Source organism: Lipophrys pholis, assembly GCF_963383615.2.
Source record: "Lipophrys pholis genome assembly, chromosome: 21".
NCBI lineage: Eukaryota > Metazoa > Chordata > Actinopteri > Blenniiformes > Blenniidae > Lipophrys > Lipophrys pholis.
The window spans coordinates 20,350,869-20,374,426 of record NC_137649.1 but is presented as its reverse complement, the minus strand read 5'-3'; the positions used below and the strand labels follow the sequence as shown (position 1 = coordinate 20,374,426).

General features: G+C 43.4%; 1 protein-coding gene across 1 annotated transcript; it reads left to right on the top strand.

Annotated features, from left to right (window-relative positions):
- The first annotated feature begins 6,117 nt into the window (after positions 1 to 6,117).
- Positions 6,118 to 22,883, top strand: sptlc2b (serine palmitoyltransferase, long chain base subunit 2b). The gene is made up of 12 exons (XM_080490649.1): positions 6,118 to 6,373; positions 9,085 to 9,279; positions 10,028 to 10,182; positions 10,487 to 10,635; positions 13,209 to 13,333; positions 13,930 to 14,023; positions 14,816 to 14,921; positions 16,327 to 16,546; positions 16,903 to 17,029; positions 18,960 to 19,095; positions 19,209 to 19,338; positions 20,750 to 22,883. The coding sequence occupies exons 1-12, from the start codon at positions 6,230 to 6,232 to the stop codon at positions 20,861 to 20,863; spliced, it is 1,695 nt and encodes a 564-aa protein (XP_080346775.1). The 5' UTR covers positions 6,118 to 6,229; the 3' UTR covers positions 20,864 to 22,883.
- Positions 22,884 to 23,558: the final 675 nt, after the last annotated feature.

Sequence of the window (23,558 nt, the reverse complement as noted above, 5' to 3'; positions counted from 1 at the left end):
ATCTCCCAAGATGGGCTGAATATAGCCCCTGAACTAAAATGTGTTTGACACCCTGGTTTAGGAAGTCCAACAATCAACCAGAAAAAGAGAGATAAAGCAGTTCTGACCACGCGATAGTTTGGGTTCCATGCGGTTCAAGCTGTGGGAAATGGTGAACCCAGGAACTTTAAGATACCAACAGTGATAACTAATGAACATTGACACGTCTGAGCTGTCGGACTACCAGCCAGCCAAGATGTGAGTCGTATAGAAGCTTCACGGAGAGTAGCTTTAATTTCTTCCTTTTCACTGCTGGTGATTGGACTCGACACGCCTTTGAGTGAAAACCACCATGAAGCAAACCGACGCCGACTCCAAAGTGAGGAACAAAACTCATTAATCCCTCACTCACAGGAAAAGCGGCTCTGATGTGATTTAGCGTTGACCTGTACTCTTGTGGGGAGGAGACGTCTCTACCCGGAGAAGGGCCGGAGCGTGAACAGCGCCGAAGCATGACTCCCGAGCCGAAGAGCGTGGCTCTGATGCGATTTCTTCTTCTTCCTCACTTTCCGTTGGTTCGTGTCGCTCCGCCGTCCGAACAAAAGTGCCGGACACGATCATGCATGTTCTCCAGCTTTACAACATGCACACGCTCAAGCTGGGCCCGAACGAGCCGCTGAAAGAACGGACGGATGGAAAGTCACTCCGCCACCGGTGTGGGGTGATTCCAAGACGGTGGGGGAATTTATTTGTGAGGGGGCCCCGTATGAGGTGTCAGTGTGAGGAAATCAATGTGACACGCGCTCGCTTGGGGTGACTGAACCGCGGGGCGAGTCGTGATGGCTGGAGCGTCGAGAGGGCTAAATGTTTTTAAAACACAAGCGTCACTTCAGACTCTAGGGTAGGTGTGCTTCCTTCTTTCCTCAGACCGCCGCCGAAGTGCTGCAGACAGCTGGATAATGGGCCTCCACTCAGCTCTGGTCCGCCTTTATGAATGTGCTCAGAGGAAGATGAATGAGATTCCTTATTCATGAAGGTGAGAGGAAATTGGTTCTTTGGCGGTGCCTTTGTGGGGCCTGCTCAGTGTAAACGGCGAACACGTTGAGCGCAGCCATAATGGAAACATCGGGTGGCAGACTGAGCCCCCCCCCCCCGTGATGGATAGCTCTTATCTCTGCCTCGCGAGGAAGCAAACCCAGAAATAATAAACAATATTGAGTTGTTGCCACGGAGCGTCTTTCCACTACTTTGGACTTGATGGAGGATAGCTTGGTTTATTTTGTGATGCCTCTGTTCAGACATGTCCCCTCTTCTCCCTCCCCTCGGTGGCAGCAGAGCAATAAGTTTGGTGATAAATGCCCCCCCCCCCCCAACCGCTGCTTTTGACCTGTCAAAGACGCTGGCCGGAGAGAGAGGTCTTATCTCCCGACGGGAGATTTGTTCTCGCCGGCACTGTAACAGAGGTGGTCCTTTCATTTCATTGAATAAACAAGCCCACGTCCATGGAAATCACGGCTTCCATTTCTTTTGCTGAGCGATTAGATGCCAAGGCCAGCCACGTCTTTCCAAGAGGGTTTTCACAACTTTGATAAAGTTTGTCCATATTTCTCTGTGGAATGAGCTTTTTAAGGGTCTAAAAGTGTTTTAATGCCAACTACTTTAGACCACGATTAACAATAACTGATATTTCCTGCACACGATTGGACCTTCATGCCCAAGATATCAGAATATCACTGATTTATCTGGAATCTGATTAAACTTTTAGTGATAAATTACATAAACAAGTAAAGAAAGTCAAAGTCGAAAAGAAACATCGAAGCAGTTTTGGTAGTCTTGAAATCCCACGCCCTCGCTGAACCATTGACTTGAATACCTCTCCACTATCTATATTTGTATTTGCACCATTCTTCCTGTTAAATAGGAGTTTTTCTTTTGCAACATCTCCTATATTTGCTCTTGTTGAGTTTCTTCTATGTAAAAGTCCCTTAAAATGACAGCACTGTAGAAATAAAATTGAATTGAGTTGGATATCCAGTGTTATTGTGTTCAAACATCACTATATTCTGTATTATTATCATTATTTATTTATAAAAAAAAAAATTATAATCTATTTTTTTTTTCTCCTGGAAATGTTGGTATTTCTAGAACTGGGCGTGCTACAAAAACATTGTCAACCACTGAGGTTAGCTGGAAGTCAAACGGTGGCTCACACATGTCACGTTTGTTCTTTTAGAGGCAGGCAATCAAGGGGAACAGTCATGACAGCTGTTCTTGAAAGACTTATGATAAATTAAAACAGATTTATGAACGAATGAGACAAAAAGGAGCAGCAACATTCAACTGGCGTAAGCCACCGACATGCAGACAGTACAGCTTTAGAGTAATGGATTACTTTCCATGCATTATTTTAAACACTGTGGATATTCATGTTTTTTTTTTAAAGAAAAGAAATGCTGAAAAACAGATAAAATACCACCTTTTTTTTTAATTTGAATTTGGACTAATGGCTTAAAGGTATTTCCTTGGTTTTCTTTGTGGCGTAGTGGTTAATGACCTTCTCCTCAAAGTGGAAAGGTCGTGAGCTCGAGCCTCTCTGCGTGGAGTTTGCATGTTCTCCATGTCGTCCACGTTCAGGCTCATATTATGACCTTACAATTGTCCAAAGGTGTGAATTTGTGTACCGTATATTTTAGACTATATGTCCCACTTACTTTATTTGTATGATTGGTCATGTGGCATATATTAAACGGTGACATATCCATCCATTCATCCATCCATTCATCCATCCATCCATCCATCCATCCATTTATCCATGTTGGTGCTCACACATAATCAAGTAATATTGAATTGCTTGAAAATGTATTTTCTTGGTCTGTATTAACCTCCAGCTCTATGAGATCTGACTTATATCAATCTGCGGATTCCCTCCGCATGCATAATAACCCGCTGGGCGAATGCACGGTGTGAATTCATAGTGAGTATGTGTGTGTGTGCAGAGTGCAAAGCCCACAGTCAATAAATTGAACCTGTCAAACTGGCATCCACTACAAGCACACCTGAGCAGCCCGTCTCTCCTCCGTCACTCAATCACTCTCTTATCATTAGTTCCTCAACTGTGCATATTCAGGCCAGAACTCACTCATCATTATGTGGGCCGCTCTCTGGGAAACAGTCCACCTGTCAGTGCTGCCCGCCTCACCTGGCTTCCAGAGAGGCGAGGCCGTCCTCTCCTCCAGTGGCTCCCTCCGCGGATAATCTTTTACAGAGGGAGGATTTAGACAGGTGTAACAATCTCTAATGGTTGTGTCAGTCAGGCTGCACACCTGCGACAGGGCCTGACCGACTGTTGGTGGGAGTGCTGTTCCACAGCTCCGGGATGTTTCCGAGCCAGTGGCTGATTGATGCCTCGGCCCAGGTCTTCATCTGACAGAGAGAGAGAGCGTGGCTTTAATACCTTTTCACCCAATTCCCTTTCTTTATTTTGAAATGAGCTTAATGAAAATTTGTAGATCAATGACAAACAACATTATTATTGAAGATAAAAACCAACACAGAAAAAAAAAAAAAGAGAAGAACAAAAAGGAAACTCATATATTGCCTCTAATTTAAAATTGTATCTGTGTTTTACTTTGCTGAGTGGTAGATGTGATGCTAAACGTGCTTTTAAAATAAACTTTATAAGGCTGCTTCTATCCAGAGATCTTTAGACATGTTTAATGATTTTGTAATGACACATAAGAGCCATTAACTTGCTTTCAATGCATATCAATGTAATGAATCGTCTTTAAGTGTAAAGTTGTTGTTAGTTCGTCGGTCCAGATTGGAGCCTCTTGCCTGTTGGTTTTGCCCCACGAGCCTTGCGTTTGACACCCCTGGTGTACAGGGATATATTCATACATACAGTTTATGGACAGAACACTGAGTGGTGACCCTGGTGCCACAGATTTCAGCCTATTGATAAACCTATTCTTGGACATTGCTCAGCAATGCAGACTGAAACAACTCAATATCGGAGGTCTTGAATAACTCCAGATGGATTGTCTCTGTGCTCCTGTATGAAGCTGTTAATTGCGGCAATGGATATAGTTGTGTGATCTGAACATCTTGTTGAACACAGAAAGAACTTTTGATAGAAAATAAAGTATAGAGGAAAGTGTAGAATAATTATTGACACACAAAGGATAACAGTCCCCAATTCAGTAACACAGGACTGTTGCTGTGAGATTATCCCATTTTATATAATGTCAGTGATTTATACTGTTTAGATTATTGCTGCCGTTGTACCGACTTTTCCTATTATTTCCCCTCTGAGAGCAAAAAGTGCTAATTACTAACAATTAATGATCACGTCAAGAAGAGAAGAAAGGGGGATGATCACAGTATTATTGAAACTTCTTGGAGTGTCTGCATTAATGAAAGCAGCCCCACTTTCCTTTCAACCCTGCCTCTGATCCTATTAAAGCAGGGTCCTTATCACCTCTTTCAGGTTTGGATTGGATGGGTGCTAAACTGTCTTTGCGCACATTATAGTGAGGGCTGGCCAGACTGACGTCTCATTATTCCACACTGAAGGTCACCGCCTTGAAAGAAGGGTTAAACATTGATTAGAGGAAACTGAATCATCAGATGTTATCGCCGGCGTCTTAATCATGGATGTGACACTGGTGAAACCACACCATAAACACTTTTACCCAAGACTCAAACTGTCTGTAGCCCAACAGTGCCATCTAGAAGGCTGTGAGGAGGAATGGGGGATGAAAATAACTCCCCAACAGGATGAGAGGAGGTGAAGTATTATGCAAGACATCATTTGGCACCAGAGAAACATAAAGAGCAGAACAGGACCAGTGCTGATGGCTGCGTTTCACCAAACAGGATGCAACCGGGAAGTAGAACACAGAAGTTCAGGCAGGCCTCCAGGACAGGAAGCTCTATTGTTGCTGTACTCACTACCATCGCCGAGATCTTCTTCCTTCATGTGTTCACAACACATCAATGCTGGGAATTGCCTGGATTGCATAACTTATCAGACACTTTGTTTATTTTTCTTTTTTATTTGCCTTCTCAGGGCAAGGCAGAGTCACGTCACATCTGAAATGATTGAATGATGAAGGTTTTACAGCCTGGACGGGTCACCAGTCCATCACGGGGCCAATCCCAGAGAAGCACAAGATCACCAGGAAATAACAAAGCAGTTGCAACACATACAATTAGAGACGCAAAAAAACTGCTTCCTGTACTTGTCGCCTCAGTCCCTGGGAAAATGTTCACATTAGTTTGTCACTTTTCCAGAAAAAAATGGGAAACTTTGCTCAGGGACATCTTTTGTCTTTTGCTGTCATCTGATCAGTGGTTCTAATCTTTATTTCCCAACCGATAAAACATCACTGTGGAGTTTTTAACCTCTCCTCAAATACAGAAACTACTTCATAAACACTGAAGCAGCGTGGCTCTGCCGTTGAAGGCACCTTGGAGGAAACTTTGGCCCTTGTTTTCCATCCACTCCTCTCAGGTGAGAGGCAGCGTCAGTGGAAAAGCCCACTCAGCTGAGCCTGCACGGAGGTTATTAGGGGTCACTTCCAGGGCTGAGCTTTAGGACGTCCCACACAGAACAGAGGCAAGACTGACGTCCAAACAGAGAAAGGAAGGCAGGGGAAGAGCTCTCACTTTGTATCATAATTAAGTCCCACAAACTTCCTCAGTCCTTTTTTTTTTTTTTTCAGTTTCCCAGCCATACTACCGACTTATTTTCACAATAATCTAATGAGACTCCTTGGGAGTCTCGATAAGACGAATATTACTACTTTGCAAGCCCCCATTGTCACTTTCAGTACCTCTTCTTCTTAAACTAAAAGTGTGTCTTAATAAACAATGGCTGTTTGATTTGTGGGTTGTTTTATTTGTGCAAGATAAATTTGGAGAAAATTAAGCGCTTTTTTATTGTTATTACATGATGAATAAGTAGCATTGTTTATTGTGTCGATGAAAGAAGTAGTAACAAATAAATATATCTATTTTTTTCCTCGTCGAATAGTCAAAGCCTCCATCACCCTCTTCTCTGTTCGTTCTGAATAGACGATCTTGGTGTCGGAGTTTTGAGGCAGCCAATAGGAACGCGGAGTGGGCGGGGCTTGCGGTAGGCGCAGAGTGGGCGTTCAGATCCGTATTCCTCTCCTCCTCGCGCGGCGGTTCATGACTTCACATTACACAAGTTCAGCCGCTTCGTACCGCGACGTCTCCCACAACCAAGATGACGGAGAGCTCCGCCAACAAGCTGCTGAGTGGGGACGGCTGTCAGCGGACCCCGAACGGCATCAGGGCCAGCAAAAATGGCTTCGTGAAGAGCCACGGCCAGTACCAGCGGCCCCACAAGTACCGCCGCCCCAGAGAGAAGGTGAGGCCCCGGGCCGGGCTAGGCTCCACCGGGGAGGGCCGGGAACGAGCCGCGCCGGGTCCCGCCGGTCTCCGTTCGTCTCCGGTTCCTTCCTGCGGCTTCGTACTGTTTGTTTATCGAGCCGGTGTTGTTAGACTGACTGACGGCGCCTTTCAGAAAGTGTCTGTTTTAATGAAATTAGAGCGGATTTACTCAATTATAGCGACATGAAGTCACAGTTTAACATGTGTTTACACCCCTACAGCCAGCTTGTGGCTCTTTCTGGGATTTCAGTTATTATTATTATTATTTTTTAAAACTGATCATTGGTGTCTTTAGCTTCATACTGAGCTCAGTAGCATGTGTGAAAAGTAATGTAACTTTTGTGCTTCAGGCTCTTTTAGTGTGACATGCCACCTGATCAGGGCTGATTGTAGTGGTGACTTCTTTTTCCTGTAACTTTACACTGTGTGTGTGTGTGGGCGTGTGTGCGTGTGCGTGTGCGTGTGTGTGTGTGCGTGTGTGTGTGTGTGTGTGTGTGTGTGTGTGTGTGTGTGTGTTTACACACTCCAGGATCCTGTTGTGTTATTAGAGTCTCCTGACGAGGAATGTCACTATGAAGGGCTCTGATGGGTGTGGCCCCTCCAAGACTGGAATGAAAACCCCTGAAGTGTGTGTGTGTCTTTGTCTTGTGTGTGTGTGTGTGTGTGTGTGTGTGTGTGTGTGTGTGTGTGTGTGTGTGTGTGTGTGTGTGTGTGTGTGTGTGTGTGTGTAGGAGGGGTTGTACACATGTGTCTTTGTTTTGTTTGAGCGGTTTTCCTCTCCTTGCTGCTTTGGTTTAACTTGACAGGATACCATCACGTTCCATAGTGTGGAGCTGATCTGCAGATGGTTTCAGGACATAGCAAGCAACACGATCCAGTCCAGATTGTGCAGAACCGCCATGTGGAAATGAGAAAAAAGCGTTGGCATCAAATTTCAGACTTTACATTGATGCCATGTTTGACTTCCACGTCTTTCAGATTATTTCTTTTTGCAGTGAGCATAAAAGTGTGGTCATGTTATCAGTATATTAGGTGTTTTTTTGTTTTTTCCATCAGAAGCTCCACCAACCGCTTCTCAGAAGCTTGTTTTTTTTTTGTCGTTGGTCATTTTCCCTTGATTTTCATGTTTGATTCCTCCCCTTGTGGCCACCAGGTATCAAATTCATCAGGCTGTCCTATCAATATCACTTCTCAATTAGTAAAATTTCTGCAACTTGTTTGCTGTTAATTTCTAGTGCATGAATGCTTGTTGAACTGAAACAACCTTTGGTGCATTTTAGACAGATTGTTGTTATTATATTTAATGTGCAAGGATAAATTCACAATATATTGTGCAGCCCCTTGCGGCATACTTCCTAAAAGATTAACCTTAAATCCTCGAAGGAAAGAAAAGCTGGAAAGCTAGTTTTCCTGCACCTACGACCCTTCAAACTGGGGTATAGCTCCCCTCAAGATGACAGTTTCAATCCTTTCACAGTAAGCCTGGGTCTCATTCAACAGATCAGTGTTGCTGAAAAATGGATCAATCCCTATTCAGCCGGCTGTGATCTCTGTGGGAAATATCGAGGAAATGGTTAAAAGCAGCATTGGAGCATGCTGGGAAGATGGTGTCAATACAATCTGAGCAAAAAAACAAAACAGTATCGATTCAGTATTTCGTATGGAAGAGTCCGACTTGGATGAAACACACACCGTGTGTTTACATGATGTTATTGTGTATACGGTGTAATATGATCAGTCTATTGAGCTGCGAAGTCGGCATGCGAAAGAGCAGATCTTCACTCTGCTGTTGTTTGGGAGATCCTGTGAGGCAGACCCTGGGAATTCCAGCAATCAACCAGCCGCACAAGGCTACCTCTTCTCACCGCCGTTTGTCCGGCGGTATTAAAAATTTAAGCAAATATGACGTCAAACGGGCTGAATTTAGCTGCTGGGGGAGGCATCGCGGTTGAGCAGTGTGTGCTTGAATGTGACCGTGTGTCACGTCCGCTGCTAGGCCACTGGTCTGACAATGAGGCAGACCAGTTCGACTGGTTTTAAACACACACACACACACACACACACACACAGACGCACTCGGTTGCTCTCCTGTTCCCTGTGTCGAAGGTATTTCTTGGAGGAGCATGACTGGTCACATGAGGTGTGGTTGCTAAGCTGCAGGGCACAGTCTGCAGTGAGTGGCCGCCCTTGTCGGTGTTGTGTTGACTTTTCGAGTCACACACTCGAGCTCCAAATGTGGTTGCTATTTTCTGGGAATTTTTGTGCAGCTATTCTGACGCCGCGTTTCTATCGTCCTATCGGCCAAAATCAACAATTTCTCCTCATAAAATTAAATTAATTAGAAGAGGAGGGCGTTAGAAGCATCTCGGTTTGTATGAATGTGTGCGCTTGTTGTAGCCTCTGACGGTCTTTCCAGCCACTTCCCATGAAAAAGACGGGTTGAAATACTGGTCTGCTTTCCGTCACGGGTTTATTGGGCTGCCTGGTGTGGCAGATTTAATGAGTAAACAGATCTGGGGTATAGATAAACCATTACCTTTTAAAGGCAAGCCACTTGCATGGCGGGTAAATCTTCGCCTTGTAAAGATTGATCTTTTTGCTTTGCTCTGCAGCTGTAAAGAAATTGCTCCTTTTATATTTTCCCAGGTCTAATTGTAACTGCTTTTGTCGTCCTCTCCCCCCCCCCAGAACCAGAATGTCCCTCATAACTCCAGCCTGTACAAGAAGCCTTTCTCGGAGTCCTTCGAGCAGACTCCCCTGCTGGTCGCCGTGCTCACCTACATGGGCTACGGCATCCTCACCATCTTCGGCTACCTCCGAGACTTCCTCCGGCACTGGAACATCGAGAAGTGCCACGTGGCCCGCGAGCGCGAGGAGCAGAGGGTATAAACTGCATTTACATTCGACTTTGGGCCTGTTTACTCAATGTTTCAAGTGAAAAGTCGCATTTTCTATGACCCCCGAGCGCCGTTGTCGCGTAAACTGACACCGAAAATGCAAGGAAAAAGTTACATTTTATTAATTTTTTAATTTAATTTAATTTTTATTTTATTTTATTTCAGAACATGTACAAAAAATAAAACATGAAACAAAATGAATTAAAAAAAAGAGAGAGAGACACTCATCGAAATGAGTAATCCAGAGATCACTCGACACACTAATTTTACAATATGTGCGTTATATGTTCAAAAAGGGGCTAAGCAGAAGTATAACTTTTTTAATCCTACCCCTTTACATCATTATCGTTACAAATCACACAAAAGATTACAATAAAAAGTTGATAATTTTTTTCTTTTTTCTTAATTTACGTCCCTGTTGTTCTTTCCTACACCCAAATAACCAAACAGTGACAGTTTACACAGACTGTTTCCCCTCCACCAATAAAACACCATAACCCACAAGCCCTCTCATGACAAAACCTCGTAGCTCGCCAGAATCAGCTCTTTATATACATATTTTTTAAAACTATATTAAGTTTGATAATTGTTTAATCTCTATACATAAAAGATTCCATAATTTTACACCGCGGGTGGCAATACAGACGCCTTTCTGGGTGGTGCGGGGAAAATGGGGCCTTTTATGTGCCGTCATAAGGTGGAGAGGTTGTGACGCCTTGTTTTTCCCTCCACAGGACTTCGTCCCCTTGTATCAGGATTTTGAGAACTTCTACACCAGGAACTTGTACATGAGGATTCGAGACAACTGGAACCGGCCCATCTGCAGCGTGCCCGGCGCCAAGATGGACTTGGTGGAACAAGTCTCTCACGACTACAACTGGACATTCGAGTACGTTTCCGGCCGCGTCCTGTTATCAGTGTTTTCCTGAGGGGTTTGTTTTGACTCGAGGCGTAGCAGGCGAGGTGTGTTTAGGCGTCGTTGATCTGTGCTGGAAGTCGATGACCTTGCATTTCTGATAATGGTGGAGTGACGTCATTTATGATTCGGCGGGAGATGTTGAAAGTCTGTCGCATGGTCGAGAAAGGAAATGAAACTGTGGAACATTTATCTGTTAGCGGTTTAAAGAACAACCTGGGCAGACAGTTTCGGTCAGTAAAGCTGATTATTTGTGCTGGTTCTCTGTTTCTCTCAGGTACACAGGAAAAGTGGTGAAGGACGTCATCAACATGGGTTCATACAACTACCTGGGCTTTGCTGAGAACGTTGGAGCTTGTGCCAACGCCGCCCTGGAGGCCACGCGGACCTACGGAGTGGGCGTGGGCAGCACTCGCTGTGAAATAGGTAAGAACGAGAGGTTTGTTGTCCTTTTTTGTTCTTTTGAAGCCCGGTAGCAGCATCTTTTTTTTTTTATCAGTCACAGTATAAATGCTGGGGTTAATGTAGTTATTCATTTCAACTCAACTTTATTTAGAAAGCACCACATACAACACAGGTTCTAGGAGCTTTAAACAGAGAGAAACTCAACAAATCCCAACAAAGTTATGTTGGTTTTTGTTTGTTTTTTAAATGGCCAAATTGATTTGAAGTTCGGGACTTAAAGTGCTGTTACAGTTGTTCAGGTTCGCAAATTGAAGGATCCCGTTCCCGTGAAAACGCAAACCTTTCGTTGTGTTTTGGATGTCGGTTACACAACAACTGTGGTCGGAGCCACTGAAAATGCAACTTTTTTTTGACAGGAGTTTGACATTAGTTCCTGTCAATAGTAGATTGACAACAACATACTAAAATCTGTGCACTCGCCATTATTAATTGTCATATTATTATCGCATATTTTTCTCTTTGCGCATGTTTGCATGATTTTATCACAAGAACAGACGTCGCCCACTAGTGTCCCAACATGCAAACTACATCGTTTTCATCGTTTATGCTGTTTCTTTGTAAATGTGAAAATTTCTCTGAGACAAAACGATGCGATTTCACATGAAATGTTTTTGTGTAAATGGGGTCGAATGAGAAAGCATGAAGATTTTGCAAAACAGATCCTCTTTTGTTCTGTGATCAAGTGTCACATCTCTCAAACCTTTTAGCAAGAGAAAGTATGTGAAGCCTTTGGGATTACTTGGATTTCTGCAAAACAGTCTGCTTAAACTAACACCACACAATAAGTTGTATGTTTTTATTGAACACAACTAAACATGCACTTTGCAGGGTAGAGAAACTATGTGAACCTTTTGATTTAGAAACTGTTTGACACTCCTTAATAAGCGAAACCAAACGTTCAGACCTGCGCAGCAGTCAGGAGGAATTTTGGAACGTTCCTCTTCACAAGACTGTTTCAGTTTAGCAATATTGTTGGCATGGCCGCTGTGAATCGCTCTCTTGAGGTCAGGCCACAGCATCTGAATCAGGTTGAGGTCCGGACTCTTGACTGGGCCTCAGCAGAAGGTGTGTTTCCTGCTGTTGTTGATTTATTTCCACGTTGTGGGTCGTTGTCTTGTTGCGTCACACATCCTATGTTGAGCTCCAGTCGGCAGACAGATGCTCTCAAGTTTTCTCTGCAAGACGTCTTGGAAAAACTCAGGAATTGGCAAAGCAGCCCCAAACCATGATGCCCGCACCATCATATTTCAGAGTTGGGATGATGTTTTGATGTGAGGTCTGCTGGGCCTTTGTTTTTCCGCTCCCCACATAATGTTGTGTGTTCCTTCCAAACAATTAGATTTTGGTTTCATCTGCTCACAGAATATTTTGCCAGTCATGCTGTGGAACGTCCAGGTGCTCTTTTGCAAACCTCAAACGTGCAGCAATGTTTTTTTTTTTTGGTTTTTTTTGGGGGGGGGGGGGACAGCAGTGTCCTCCCATGAACTCCATTCGTGTTCAATGTTCTACTTATAGTTGACTGGTCAACAAACAATGTTAGCATGTGCCAGAGATTTCGGAGAGTCTTGCGCTGACTCGAGGATTCTTCTTCGCCTCATTGAGCATTCTGCACTCTCGCAGTTATCGTCACAGGACGACCACGCCTGGGGGGAGTAGCAACAGTGCTGAACTTTCCCCATTTGTAGACGGTCTGTCTTACTGTTGACACAAGCACATCAAAGCTTTTGTATTCCTTTCCAGCTTCATGCAGGTCAACAGTTCTTGATCGTAGCTCTGTTGTGCGACGCACGGTTCATGTGAGAACAGTAAAGTCAACGCTAGTGTGGGTTTGTTATGAGGCAGGGCAGCTTTAGCCAACATCCAGTCTCATCTAGAGCAAAAACGATTAATCTCAATAATTTTTTTGATTAATCTAACGATAAATTTTTCGATTCCCTAAATTTTTTGGAGGATTATTTGATCACTATACCAATTTACACATTATTTAATTAACATTTCTTGAATACACCCCTTTCAAATTATTGCTCATAAAATTTCTCTAAATTCCAAAATAAAATTTAAGTATTTAAATTCTCAGAGCAATTGAAAGAAGAAAACACATTTTATTTTCCCTTAACATTTCAATATTTAACCAGTTTTTTTTCCCACTGCCTTGCGGGGCACCTGCGCTTACAAAACACATTTTATTAAATAAAACCTCAGTTGAAACTGTGCAAAGTAATTGATTGTACTCAAAGTTGGTTGACTCCAGACTCCAATTAGCTCTTGTGGAGGTCATCAGTCTCGGAGTCCACCCTGGAATATGAATGTTTACATGTTGTGTTCAAGAAAAACATGAAAACATCAAACTTTTTGTGCGGTATTAGTTTAAGCACACTGTGTTTGTCTATTGTTGCCACTTGAATGAAAACCGATGTAGAATTGGTGTAGAAATCCAAGTAATCCCAAAGGGTCCACATACTTTTAATTTTTCTTGCAACAATATCTTCCATAAGAAATCTTGTCTTAAGATACTGAGCTGCTGTCACTTTCAGGGAACCTGGACATTCACGAGGAAATGGAGCAGTTGGTTGCCAGGTTCTTGGGAGTTGAGTCATCCATGGCCTTTGGCATGGGCTTCGCGACCAACTCCATGAACATTCCTGCTCTCACCGGGAAGGTGAGGAATTTCATCCGCTTCCTTTTGTTTTCTGTTACAAACGAGGGCATTATGTACCACGATTCACTTGATTTTGTTATCACGCTGACCCCATACACACACTGTAGATATAAAAAGAATTTAAAAAAATTTCTATAGAAAGTGAAAACAAGGCACTTTTTTTTTCTTTTTTTGTTTTAAGCATGAAATGTTCACAATGCCCCCTTTCATAACATGCTGGAGATTGATTCTCTGTTGTTCTAACCACAACAAATCACACATACCAGCCGTCACTCGCTCCTCGCTGCCTCAGACGGTGTCACATTTCCTTTCAACGTGGAGAAAATATTTAACTCGGAATGTTCACTTCGTGCAAATATATGTACCTTTGTCACCTTACGTGCAGTTGTACTCGGTTGCATTGCTATTTTTTTGGGGGGGGGCCTGCTGCGTGTCCTATCTCCCACCAGGGTGAATCAACAAAGGCCGGGTTACAAACTCTCGTAAAAATTCTGTCTAAAGTTTTGAAACCGAATGTTTGACTCCCTGTGGTTGTTTTGGGCGTGCCCACCTGAGTTTGACTAACATGTCGGGTTTTTTTTTTCTTCCCATGTTAGGGTTGCCTGATCCTGAGCGACGAGCTGAATCACGCCTCCCTGGTGCTCGGCGCTCGCCTGTCTGGATCCACAATCCGGGTCTTCAAACACAACAGTGGGTGGATGTTTGTCACAATAAAACCATTTTGATAATTGTGTGGTTTATGCTTAATCTAAGTACTCTATTTTTTTCAATGTGTTTGGGATGATTTTTCCATTTAAAAGAAAATCACAAGACACTCTCATTGAAATGCCGAAACTCTCATTAAGTTACTGATTGGAATCTTCATTTATTTATATGCATATATATATATTATTATTTTTTTATTTTATTTTATTTTAAACGAAGCAGGAAATCTTCACTGTCGCAAGTATGTTTGAACATGTGGATTAGGACTTTTGTAAAATTATATTCACCTTGTTGAGCAATACATTTATTTAGCAATATTGACCTGTTCAGACATGTCGCTTTCTCACCATATTCCAGACACATTGTCTTCTGCAGCTCCCTATCATCTTCTTTATTTTACTCTACTGAAACACACAGTATTGGGTGTGGTGATGCACACACACACACACACACACACACACACACACACACACACACACACACACACACACACACACACACACACACACACACACACACACACACACACACTGGAGATCCTGACTTAATGTTGTCTGTTCCCACAGTCGGCAGGTAGGAACCAGTTCAGCCGACCACAGGGAAATATATTCTGATCATAAAGGAAGTGCCGCCTCTTAGTCATTCAATAATAAAAGCTCCAGCATCCCTCTGGGGGAAACAAATCATTAGATCAGCCGTTCCTCCCGTCGTACCTTCAAAGTCTCGTCCGTGTTTTTTTTTTTGTTTTGTTTTTTTTAATCGATCTCTTTGTTGTAGACATGCAAAGCCTGGAGAAGCTGCTGAGAGACGCCATCGTGCACGGGCAGCCCAGAACCCACCGGCCCTGGAAGAAGATTCTGATCGTGGTGGAGGGGATTTACAGGTATCTTCCGTTTTCATCTCTCGCAGTCAAGACGACCCGCCCTGTTTCCCGTCTAATCTGTCACTGTTGCAGCATCTCCTTCCTCTCATACAGTTTTGTGGTGTAACGACACATTGTGAAACTAGTATCATGTTTAAATGAAACCTTACGCAACATTTTTTATTTATTTTTTTGTCGCCAGTACATTTTCCGGAGGAGAAGTCATTCACATTACGGTCACGATGTAACATTATTGACTCACTATATCTGCTTTTAGGTCCACTATACTCTGTTTTCACAGCGCGGGCACAGCCTTATCTTCACTGTAGCAGCAAACTCATTTGCAGTAAAACAATGAAGCACTTTCACACGATAAGCTGAGGCAATATTCTCCTGGATTAAAGTTCAGCTTGAGTACGCTACGGGTGGGTGGAAACACAAATTAGAATCACACCTGTCCTGGATTTGTTTCTTTTGGGGGGTCTTCTTTACAGATTTCAGTTTTTCTAAATGTGCCCACACATGGCGCACAATATACTTCCTGCCGTTTGAAAGTTCTCGCTATAAAGGAAATCAATCCCCTTGATCGATGCGGATCTGAGAGGAACTGTCTGCTCTTTACTAATGCGATGTTAATGGAGTATCTTCTCCCTGGGGATTTCCAAAGCAAACACTTTTTACTACTGAAATAGCCGGCGCGTTGCATGTGCATCGACACCTCCGTGTGCACCGCCGAGCGGAGGTTAGGCCTCCGCCTGGAAGGTCAACTGGTGGAACAATCGAGTTGCGGTTGTTCGTCAGGCCCCGTGTACATGACAACGTTTTCAAGTGAAAGTGGAAAACGTTTCGCATGTCTGAGTGTCTGTTTACACGACGACGGTGCTCGGAGACGCGCAAACATTTTTTTAAAAGGATCCAAATGAGCCTCGGTGGAAACGGGGGCGAAAATGCTGCTACTGCACCTGCGCACCACCGCTGGGATAAATAGTCAAACATCAATAATTAAATGAAGATTAAGTTATTGAGATTTTAGTGTAGACAGAAGGAATTCTGTCAATGAGAGTAATCTTATTTCCCCTTTTCATGGAAATCTTAAGTATAAGGGATTATCATTAATTAATCAAACTTCATAGTGTTTATGTTCATCCTCATCATATTACTGTCATAAAACACTCCACCAGTCACTGATTAGCTCTCATTATAATGTGGTGCAGACCTTAATGGTGCCCAGAGGATTCATAGTGATCAGGTCATTAATTTTTTTGGAAAGTGTTGTCACCAGGTAATTGTCTTTTTATATAGTAAAACATCAATAATTGAATGGGTCACCATAAAGACTCTCATAGAGCCCAGGGGATTCATGTGGCTGACTTTGATGATGCACAACCTTTGAATTAACTTCCCGTTCATTCCGTCCACCCTGCAGTATGGAGGGCTCCATTGTACGTCTTCCAGAGGTCATCGCGCTGAAGAAACGCTACAAGGCCTACCTGTACCTGGATGAGGCTCACAGCATCGGGGCCCTGGGGCCTAACGGCAGAGGGGTGGTGGACTACTTCGGCCTGGACCCCAAGGACGTGGACATCATGATGGGAACGTTCACCAAGAGCTTCGGCGCTGCTGGAGGCTACATCGGCGGGAAAAAGGTTGGTGATCGTTGAAAGTTTAAGCAGGAAAACACGTTGTCGTGTGTCATACAGTTTTGGTATTAACCAATAAGTTTTAGCAATTTTTAGCTTTTGTTTTTCCCAAAGAGGATCTGATTCAGTGTGTTTTCGCTTTGTAAAATAAAGTAAGGAAGCATTTACTGTTAAAGACTGTGACTTAACAGGAAGTGATTGTGTCCAGTGCACAGATGATGATGAGGCACTTGTAATTGCGCAATTTCCCCAAACCGTGTCATGCATGATATTTGACCAACACCCTAGAAAGTGCACCTTTATTATTATAATCATCCCATTTACTCTGTGAATGTGATAACTAAAATGTGTTTCCACGTCAGGAGCTGATCGATTACCTGCGGTGCCACTCCCACAGCGCCCTGTACGCCACCTCCATGTCTCCTCCTGTGGTCCAGCAGATCATCACCTCCATGAAGATCATCATGGGAGAGGATGGCACCACGCTGGGTAGGTGCCAGAAAGACAACGACCGCCAGAAAGACAACCTCACTCATTGTAGTTCACGACGATATTTTCTTCTATTGTTCATTCAAATGTACTCACATCATACATGAAGTTCAGTTGGTGGAAGGGTTTAAACGGTCAGAGCTTCAGACAAGGATGCAGGTTTTTGTCAGGGTTTTGTACAGTGAATTAAGTTATGCCAAAGGTCGAGTCTGAAATCCCCCCACTTTCTACCATGTAGTATTTATTCTGGCCACAAGATGGCAGCACAGACCCGTTGCTTAGAACTCATTCCCAGTCAAACGTCAGACTAGAGGAGTAACCTTTGACTCCTTAATTCAGTGTTTAATTATTTTCCATTGTGATTTATTCAGCAAATAAGATGTGTAATCATCTGGAAACAGGGTGAAAGAAAGAGAGGCGCACTAAGAAACACATCTATAGGGAATTTTGAAAGATCTGAGTAAAACAGGTTTTGTGTACATTGAGGTATCTGTGTCGTAGCTCCTTCTCGTCTTCATTTGAAGCTTTGCAGTTTGTTTGTTTTCAGCTTGATAGCTGGACAGTTCCTTCTGTTTTTGAAGGTCGTCCATCGACTCCCGTTTATGACTTTCAGATGTGCGCCTCTTCGCCTCCATGCTGCGGCTGCAAAGCAGCGCCGATGTTTAGGAGCAGAGATGTGCTCAGGTCAAACTCGGCTGCACTCTGATTTCTCTGGCGCCTCCTTTGCTCTTCACAGGCTTGATCGATTCAAGATTCACGAGATCAGATCACACCACCTCCCGGCCGTTCAATCATAAGATACAGAATTAAACACCTGGACTAATCCTCTCAGTATTGCCTTTCTTTCATCTACTCTTTCTCCACATCATTTCTGGGGATGAAAACAAAACAACCAAAAAAAGATCCAACTGACCCTGCAACATATTGAAGTTTGACAAGTTTTCTTTGTAGAAGAGTAACAATGAGAGTGTGATTGGTTGCAGCCCCGTCACTGTTTGAAATTCAACCCTTTGAAGATCCAGAGCTGAAGTGATAGTCGAGCTGCCTGTTAACGGTTTGTTGTTGCCTCCGCGTTGCTAAGGAAGACAGACGAAGACCTGCTAGAAAACACAAGCTTATATGGAGGGAATGTAAGGTGAAGAATTCAGACAAAGGAAGAAAAAAAAAAAAACCCAAACAGACGAGCTAAATAAGTGGCCTCGTATATTGTCTGGGGCTTCTTTTTTTTTTCCCCCTTGGTGTTGAGAATACCCTGAACTCTGTTTCCTTTTTGGAAAAAGCCCGTAGATAGATAGAAAATCTGACTTTGTTGTGTCTCAAGTCTTTTGAAGCTTCATGGTCGGGGCAGATGTGTGTTGCTGTTGGCCCTCGGTGCCGTACGGTTATTTGTTTGAGTAAGATGCTATCTCTAAAGCTCAGGAGGATTCGCTCAGTCCTTTCAGAGTGGCATCAGTCTGACCTGTGATGATTGATACCTGCTCAGTTTCAGCTCCTTGACCTCAAACGAGGGGGAATCCTCTGTCCTCAAAGGCTCAGATTATTTACATAACCGTTGGAGGGCAAAGTGATGTTTCAGCGACTCGGCCAAATACACGCCGTTTCTTTCTTTTGGCCGCAGAACGAGATTTGAAGCTCATATTTCCCAGAGTTGCAGTTTGGAGGAGCGTCTGATCAGATGTCGACTGTAGTTTACAGTTTCGTAAATGTGAGCGGTCTGCTCCGAACAGGTGCAACGAGGGAGTGAGTTCGTTGGTGTACACGCAACGCCGATTGAAAAAAATCGGTTGAATTTTGTGTCCCTGGGGGGGGAAAAAGGCTTCAATATAACTTCTTGTTCATCACATTGAAGTGTTTTTCTATCAGCACGGCTAAAATCTGAGCAATAACTCTCAGTTGATGTATAATTGTACGTTTTCCGGACCTCTTCCAGGCGCCAACCGCCTCAGACAGCTCTTCGAGAACACCACCTACTTCCGCAGGAAACTCCGTGACATGGGCTTCATCATCTACGGCAACGACGACTCGCCCGTAGTACCCATGATGCTCTACATGCCTGCCAAGATAGGGTACGAGATTTCACGCTGCCATCATCTGTAAAAGTCTCTTCGGTTTCCCCGGGAGCCTTACCGAAACGTTAAAGCGCGTCTCACGCTTTCCCCCCCCCGGTTCTGCTCCTCAGGGCTTTCGGTCGGGAGATGCTGAAGAGGAACATCGGCACCGTGGCCGTCGGCTTCCCGGCGACGCCCATCATCGAGTCCAGAGCGCGCTTCTGCGTTTCGGCTGCTCACACCAGAGAGATGCTGGATACAGTAAGTCGTCGCTCGGCTCGCCAAAAATATGAAGACACTACCGTACGGATCAGTACAAGTTCAAGAGACACCCCGTGATTATGAGAAAATAGACCACATATTCACATCGTCTGCTCATTTTTCTTATTTATATTCATCTTGTGCTTTACTTTCCTATCTTAAAAACTAAAACTGTGCATTTGTTCTGAGATGGATTTGAGTTACAGGAGAAAGAATGCAGCTCCGGTCACATCGGGGGCAAAGTTTCACTGTTGATGAGCATTTAAAAGTAAAAACGAGCACTTAATGGGTAAAAATAAACGTTTGACTCTTCAGTTGCTTCTGTCTGCATCACATCATCACAATGCCACTCGGAAAGTAATGGATCTCTTTCATTTTGAGTGGAAAAACTTAAAAAGTTGAATTATGAAGCAAAGAAATACTTACTAATGCTTTTTTTTTTTTTTGTTAATCCAGGAATTGTTTGGTTTTAGCATTGGTTCTTCAAACTGTTGTTTCAAACAAATAGGGTTAAAATAAATTCTTCAGTAAACTTGAGGTCAAAGTTGTGAAAAGTTTTGTTTCTTTAGCTGTTCAGGCCATTTTATTATTTTATTACTGAAGATTTGATCTGCAGCATCAAACACTCTTAATCAGCCAGGTGTGTGTGTGTGTGTGTGTGTGTGTGTGTGTGTGTGTGTGTGTGTGTGTGTGTGTGTGTGTGTGTGTGTGTGTGTGTGTGTGTGTGTGTGTGTGTGTGTGTGTGTGTGTGTGTGTGTGTGTGTGTGTGTGTGTGTGTGTGTGTGTGTGTGTGTGTGTGTGTGTGTGTGTGTGTGTGTGTGTGTGTGTGTGTGTGTGTGTGTGTGTGTGTGTGTGTGTGTGTGTGTGTGTGTGTGTGTGTGTGTGTGTGTGTGTGTGTGTTGCAACAAGAGTCCCAGTACAGTGGGCCTCAGACTTTTCTCCGAGCGGTTCTGTCTCTCCGAGGAGGCTTCATTCATCTTCCCGAGGAGCTTGTCAACACCGTTTGTAATAGTCCATTTAAAGGGCATCAGCCCGCCTTTGTAGAGCTTCGAGGAGCCGCTTTTTCCGTCTTTGGAAAAGCCAGCCCCTCGCCGTTTCTCCAAAGCATGGAATCAGAAAAAAGGTCAGGAGGAAGGTAAATTGCTTCCAGGTGCCCTGCAGTGTGTTGCAACGCTGATAGAGTCTCTGGTGGAAAGACGTGGAGGAGTTTCTGTTCAGTTGCTTTTTTTTTTTTTTTTTTTTACTGCAAGCCTTCTGTTCACCTTTTTTTTTTTTTGCTTTCGGAGTTTTTCGCCACTCCGAGCTTATCGCTTCACCATTTGTCACAACATTTCCTTCAGGTTGTCCCCTGGGTGCAAATAAAAAAAAAAAAAAAAACCCATTAACAGCCTTGTTCTCTTTGCTTCGCCAGGCTTTGGGGGCCATCAGTGAAGTGGGCGACCTGCTGCAGCTGAAGTACTCCAGACGTGAGCGGCCGCTGCCCTCTCTGGGATGGATGTCCGACGAGAGTCTCTTCCAGGACTGAGCCTCTCCGCCGTTCTTCCCCTTTCTTTCTTTTTTTTTTTTTTAATTTTCACTCAACTTTTGTTTAAACCCGCAAGACTTCTCCAGAACCAAAGTCCTCAGAACCGCCCGTCCACGGGTCGGATTGTAAAGCCACCCTCGTTGTGTATCCGCCTCCTTTTTGTTCCAAACTCCACGTTTCGTCTCTTAACTTATTGCGACTTGCCGTCGTCTTAACAGCCCCGATCCCCGGGCGCACATTGAATGTGTATCTCCCTCGTGCAATGAGGAAGGCGTTCCAAACAACCAACTGTAAACTAGGCACATCTTTGCCTACGACAAAATCCGATCGTAGCTGTCGCTATGAGGCACGCAAGAGGGGGGGGGGGGGAAATAAAAAGATGTATGTAAATATTATTTATCACAACGTTGGTAAAACTGCCTTAGGGTGGAATCCCAAACCTCAAACAGAGATCCATGATTTCCCAGGAGCAAGCATGTGTTGTGCATATGTATGTATCCGACTGCTTTTTCCTAATCACCTTTTACTTGAAAAAAAAAAAGAAAAGAAAAAAGAGCATATAGATTATCGGGTTCTTTCCCTAACCAAAGGATGTATAAGTATAGATATATTTTCTACCTTTTTCCTCGTCGATTAAAAACAAAACAGATGTTCCAGAAGAAAACGTTTAGAGAGAGGAAAAGAATCCCAGGGAGCATGACTTAAGGAATATTTTTTTTACTGCTTATTTTCTAGAAATATTTTTCAGCCTTATTTACTGTTTACACCTGCACTCGAAAGACTTGAGCCCAGTGTCTTTAACATTTCTATAAGCTAATGAGCTACATATGTGATTTTTTATTTTATTTTTTTCTTCTTCTTCTTCTTCACTCCCCTCTCATTTGTTCTCACGCAAGTGCTTCTTCACGTGATTGGGCGATCCGAGCACAAACGACACGACACAACTTGGATCTGTAAGCATGACGATGTCGCGTTCACACTCATCCGATATACAGACCGCGTTATTTATTTATGTTGTGTCGCTTTTATCTGTGTTTTCTTTTTTTTTGTTTTTTTTTTGTGTGTGTGAGAGAAGCTATTATCTGAAAGGCAGCTCCAGATGTGTCCTATTGCAACAAGTGTATTTCAACCGACTACTTCATATTGTCTTAACTTCGGTGCGGCGCTGCCGACGATGCGTTTCAAATGCACAGATGACGCAGCCACTGAACTCTTGAGAGATTCGTTCTCTCTGTTTTTGTTTTTCCCTTTATTTTTTTTTCTGTCGTAATTTATCACAAGCGATCGTCTTCTGGATAAACATTCCATATCCTTTTACGTGTCGAATGCTTTGGGTGTGTGTGTGTTTCTGTGCGTTCCATCTCCAGTCCGTCTGCTCAGTGTGATGGAACTTAAAACCGAAACATGCATTTGTTAGATGCTGCTTTGACATTTTTAACACTTTTTCATTTTGGTCTTAAATGCCTATTGGTCCCTTTTTTTTTCTTCTTTTCCTTTTGAGTCATTCCAACATTTCTTTTGCCTAAACAAACAACTTGATTTGCATTTGCTTTTATTAAATAAAATGTAAAAGTGGAACACACGACTATGATCTGGATGCACTCTTCACAAAGGTGCGCCGGCATAAAGGATCTCTTCATCCCATGTTTTTCCTCAACGGTGCTGCGTGTTCGGTCTCTGCATTTCTCCATCCGTGCAGGCAAAAAGAGGAAAAAAAACAACAAGTGTAATTGCAAACAGTTTGTCTGTCACTGTGCAAAATGTGCAGGTTGATGGTTCAAATGCAGAGCTGCTCCAGGCCCTGTGGTGTCGTGTGACGTTATTCCAGCGAATTCGCAGCAGATACCTGCAAACCGGCGTCTCTTTGACTCGTGGAAACTTCACCAGTTTGCTTTTGGGAATGTACATGAGCCGAAGATATAAAAGTTAAAAACACTTGGGAGTGTGTAAAGCCATGGAGTTTGTTGACCATGCTGTTTGAAACAGTGCTGCAAAGATTAAATCACTTTCTTTGTATGAAGTTGTGGAACGGGTTTGTGTTTATTTATCACATGGCGACACGGAGACTTGCAGGTAGAGCTTTAAAAATCTCCTAACGAGCTGTTCCAACGCCTCTTTTGACTCGGAGTCACTGACATGGTGCCATTACGCTGCATTCCTCGCCAGCCAGTCATTCACTGGCGTTTTTAAGGTGCATTTTTTGGAAACTCTGCCGCTCATGGAGTGAGATAATGATTTGTCATAGTTTAGAAAGTGGCAAAGCTCAAAGGAAATGATGTGTCTCCAGAGTCGATGGAAACGGGAGCCATAAACAACACTGGAGGAAAGTTTTCCACGAAGGAGGCACAATACATCTCATCTCTCATTTGAGGCCTGTCGGTGAAGTGGCAAATATGGGTACCGAGTTTGCTCTTTCTCTGATTATTACCATTCTATACCACAATGAGGCAACTTTAACTAGAGAAAGACTTCACAGGTGTGGGAAGATGAACTCCTGCCAGGCTTGAGCCACATTCTGCACGTTTTGTCCAATATTTCCTAATATTTTTCACAGTTTAAGAACTTTTAGAAAACAAAACAATTGGAGTGGTAAGGGCTCTTTTATATATAAAAATTTTTTTTTCACTTTCAAGCCAAAATATTAAATTTTTACTTATGTCTCCTTAAACTTAAAAAAAAATGTGCTGGGGAAAAC

Excerpts from the sequence above, each read along its gene's own strand:
- sptlc2b (XM_080490649.1), top strand. The coding sequence starts at position 6,230 with ATGACGGAGAGCTCCGCCAACAAGCTGCTGAGTGGGGACGGCTGTCAG. Across the intron at positions 10,183-10,486 it reads GACTACAACTGGACATTCGA|GTACACAGGAAAAGTGGTGA; the intron begins GTACGTTTCCGG and ends TGTTTCTCTCAG. Across the intron at positions 19,339-20,749 it reads CCAGAGAGATGCTGGATACA|GCTTTGGGGGCCATCAGTGA; the intron begins GTAAGTCGTCGC and ends TTGCTTCGCCAG.